Consider the following 2,942-nt stretch of genomic DNA (forward strand, 5'->3'; position numbering starts at 1 on the left):
AAAAAAAAAAAAAAAAAAAGAAAAGAGGAAGGGCTTTATTTCAGCCAGGCTTCAGTGGGCCGAGTGACTGCACAGAAGGATTCAAAATGGCCACGCTCTTTGACTGGCTCAAGCTTCCTTTTATCCCCAGTCAAAAAAGGTCCAGCCCACGGACACCTTTCTCATTGGTCATTTTGAATCAAGCTGGAGAAGTTGGCTCCAGCTTTTACAGAACTGTGGGCTTTTACAGAAGTGGAAGCAAACATTAGTTTCCAGGTCCCAAGAAGTTAAGTTTCTACAGATTCCTAAGAGCTAAGTCACCTTGGGGAGGACCTTGCAGGTGTATCCTTGGGGTCTCCTTGGGAAGACCTCTGTTCTCTTAGACCTTACTTTTTCCAGGTATCCTCTCTCAGAAGAACGAACGGGAAGATGAGTTCTGGAATAATGCCTGGCACATCGTAGTACCCAGAACCACCTCTGGACTTGACATCTTACTTTATTAGGGTTTTATAAATCCAACGCATAGTCCATTCATCATTGACGTTTTAATTTATCCAGTGCCTCTTCACCTCTGTAACTCCTGTCATCCACAGATTTTGAAGCTAGAAAGTTCCTTATTGGATCACCGTAACAAGACCATCCGCAACGATTATCGCAGGACCCAGCCCCTAAACGACAGAGTCGTGGAAGCCAACTTCCTGCACCTCCCTAATCAGGGTGAGTGAGATCCACTCTAGTTTGCATTTTGCAGTTTTACAAAAACTTGCAAAATACCTGGGTGGACCCATCTCTTCTGGTGATAGTAAGCGAAGGAGAGTCATCTAAATATCAAGAGGCCCAGATGGGCCTACCCTGGACAGATGGGGCTTGGGCAGAGGGCAAAGACTCATCTTCCTAGTCCAGGCAGTGAGGCCAGTGAGCGAAGCAGAGGAGACAAGGACGGACCACTATGTGGTGTATGACCTCCCCTGGAGGTCTCTCTCTTGGTTAGAGACAGGAGGAGGATGGGGATGACAACATCCAGGTGCTCTTGCAAGAATGCAGGTTGAAGTTGCCCTCACGAAACCCAACTCTAATGACTTCCTATGCACTTTATCTTGGTCTGTGTTACAAACCCATCTCCAGATCCTCCTGTGCGTCCTCTCAGAGTTCACTAGGCCACACATTGCTTACTACATCTGCCTGAGGATTGAGCCCCAGACACGAGGGTCCTGGAAGTAGCACGGGTGGTCCAGCCTTCATTGGACCCTCTGATTCATTAGGTCATCCCCCTCCTCTGTTCCTGGCACGCCTCATCTCTGGGTTTGAAAAAATGTAAATATTCCTCAACCTTCCCTTCTTTATTTTATCGGCTCCTATGTAAAGTTGTGGTGCACTATCGATGTCTATTCCCTAAATCCCTTGCCTTTGCAAAATTACTGCTATTCCACTTTCCTGGTGCCATCCCCTGATACAACGGACTTGTTCTCCAATCGGTGTTGCCCACTCCATATCACTCTACCTTAATGTGTGTCTTTCATACAGCAAAAGACCTTGCAAGGAGGTAGACGAATTTCCATTCCCCCCTTCCCCCCTTCCCCAAGGAAGGCTTATTGTGATTTTCTCCCCATTTTTCCTTCCTGTTCACTTTTATCAGCTAACCAATGTCAGCCATAATCATCATTTCCCCATATTCTACTATATATGATATTAGCAGCAACGATTCCTTTTTCCAAAGGTGATGTCTTCTTACACTGATCTGTCTCCTCATTCTAAATTTTGTGTTGTTCCTAAATAAAATTCTACACTATTCTTGCAACAGGCACCAATGAACTGGATGGTTTCCCACATTCCTCCTCTTAAATGCTTTTCCACTGGGGGGTCACTTCCCCTTTGTCCTGGTGTGGGAGCTCTGAACTCCTAGACGTGGGCTCTAGGCCCCACATGGCAATGTGCCTGTGAGCCACTGTGGCCCTCCCTTCTGAAACTTGCTCTTGAGGGTCACTACTTATACTCCCAGAAGATAGTAAGAGGGCTTCTTCCCCTGCCCCTGACCAAGGGATCTGAATTGTGGCCTCCCTTTGCTGATAATAGAACAGAGAAGTAGGCATCCTCTTGCCCCACCTTCTTGCAGGCCCAGATTTCTGTGTAGCAGTGATTGTATCTACCCCAGCTATATAGTAGGTAGAACTCCACCCCCACTGGGTGAAACTCTGGTGGCTAGAACTCCACCCCCATCAATGAAAGATGACCTAAGGAACTGAGGTGAGTTACAAAACAAGGCAATAGCCAAATGCAGACCTCTTGCATTCTACTTATTAGGGAACACCTCTAGACCCTCTGAGAGACCCAGGTCCAAGGGTACAACCCTCTTCAGCACACCACCCCTTGGATTCTGGAAGCTACAAGCCCAAATTCAGACTCAGTGAAGATGCCTGAAGCCAATGGAATGGAAAGAGGGAGGGGGTTCTGAGGAATTAAGAATTCTTCCCATAAATTCAAAGTGGGGCATGGTGTCTGGCTGTGCCATCTCCTTGGTTTTCATGAGGACCCTCCAACGTTTGACCTTTTCCAAATGAACCTTCTTTTTACAGAGTGTGCCCAGCTGCAGTCTTACCTAAGCAAGATCGACAAAGACCTCCAGTCCATAAAAAAATGTAATAAAAAGAAGAAGAAAGTTAGGAGAGTATACTATTATTAACTAGCTTCAAGCCGGAGCCTGCGGCAGAGGAAGCCGCCCACGCAGCCACACCTTGCCCCGCCAGGAGGAGGAACGTGTGTCCCCCCCTTGCATCAGCCCCCTAGCGGCAGCTATTGAATATCTGATTAAAATAGGAGAAACCGTCATCCCCCAAGTGAGATGGTTTAAGTGTGTGAGAAGAGACTGGAGTTGAACGTCACCAATGGAAACTGGATAGAAATTGAAGCGAGAGGGAGCCCTGCTTATCCCCCTGTGAAATCATTCACTTTGATCTGTGTAAATC

At 47.0% G+C, this 2,942-nt stretch overlaps 1 protein-coding gene across 1 annotated transcript in view; it reads left to right on the forward strand.

Moving 5' to 3' along the window:
* CA6 (carbonic anhydrase 6) overlaps nucleotides 1-2,659 on the forward strand; it is an 18,108-nt gene extending 15,449 nt beyond the window's left edge. Inside the window, exons 7-8 of the mRNA XM_012807244.2 lie at nucleotides 573-696; nucleotides 2,553-2,659. Of these exons, the coding sequence (XP_012662698.2) occupies nucleotides 573-696; nucleotides 2,553-2,659 (231 nt within the window). The remainder of the gene's footprint in view (nucleotides 1-572; nucleotides 697-2,552) is intronic.
* The last annotated feature ends 283 nt before the right edge of the window (nucleotides 2,660-2,942 follow it).

This window comes from Otolemur garnettii, unplaced genomic scaffold (assembly GCF_000181295.1).
Source record: "Otolemur garnettii isolate 467f Iridium unplaced genomic scaffold, OtoGar3 scaffold00067, whole genome shotgun sequence".
Taxonomy (NCBI): domain Eukaryota; kingdom Metazoa; phylum Chordata; class Mammalia; order Primates; family Galagidae; genus Otolemur; species Otolemur garnettii.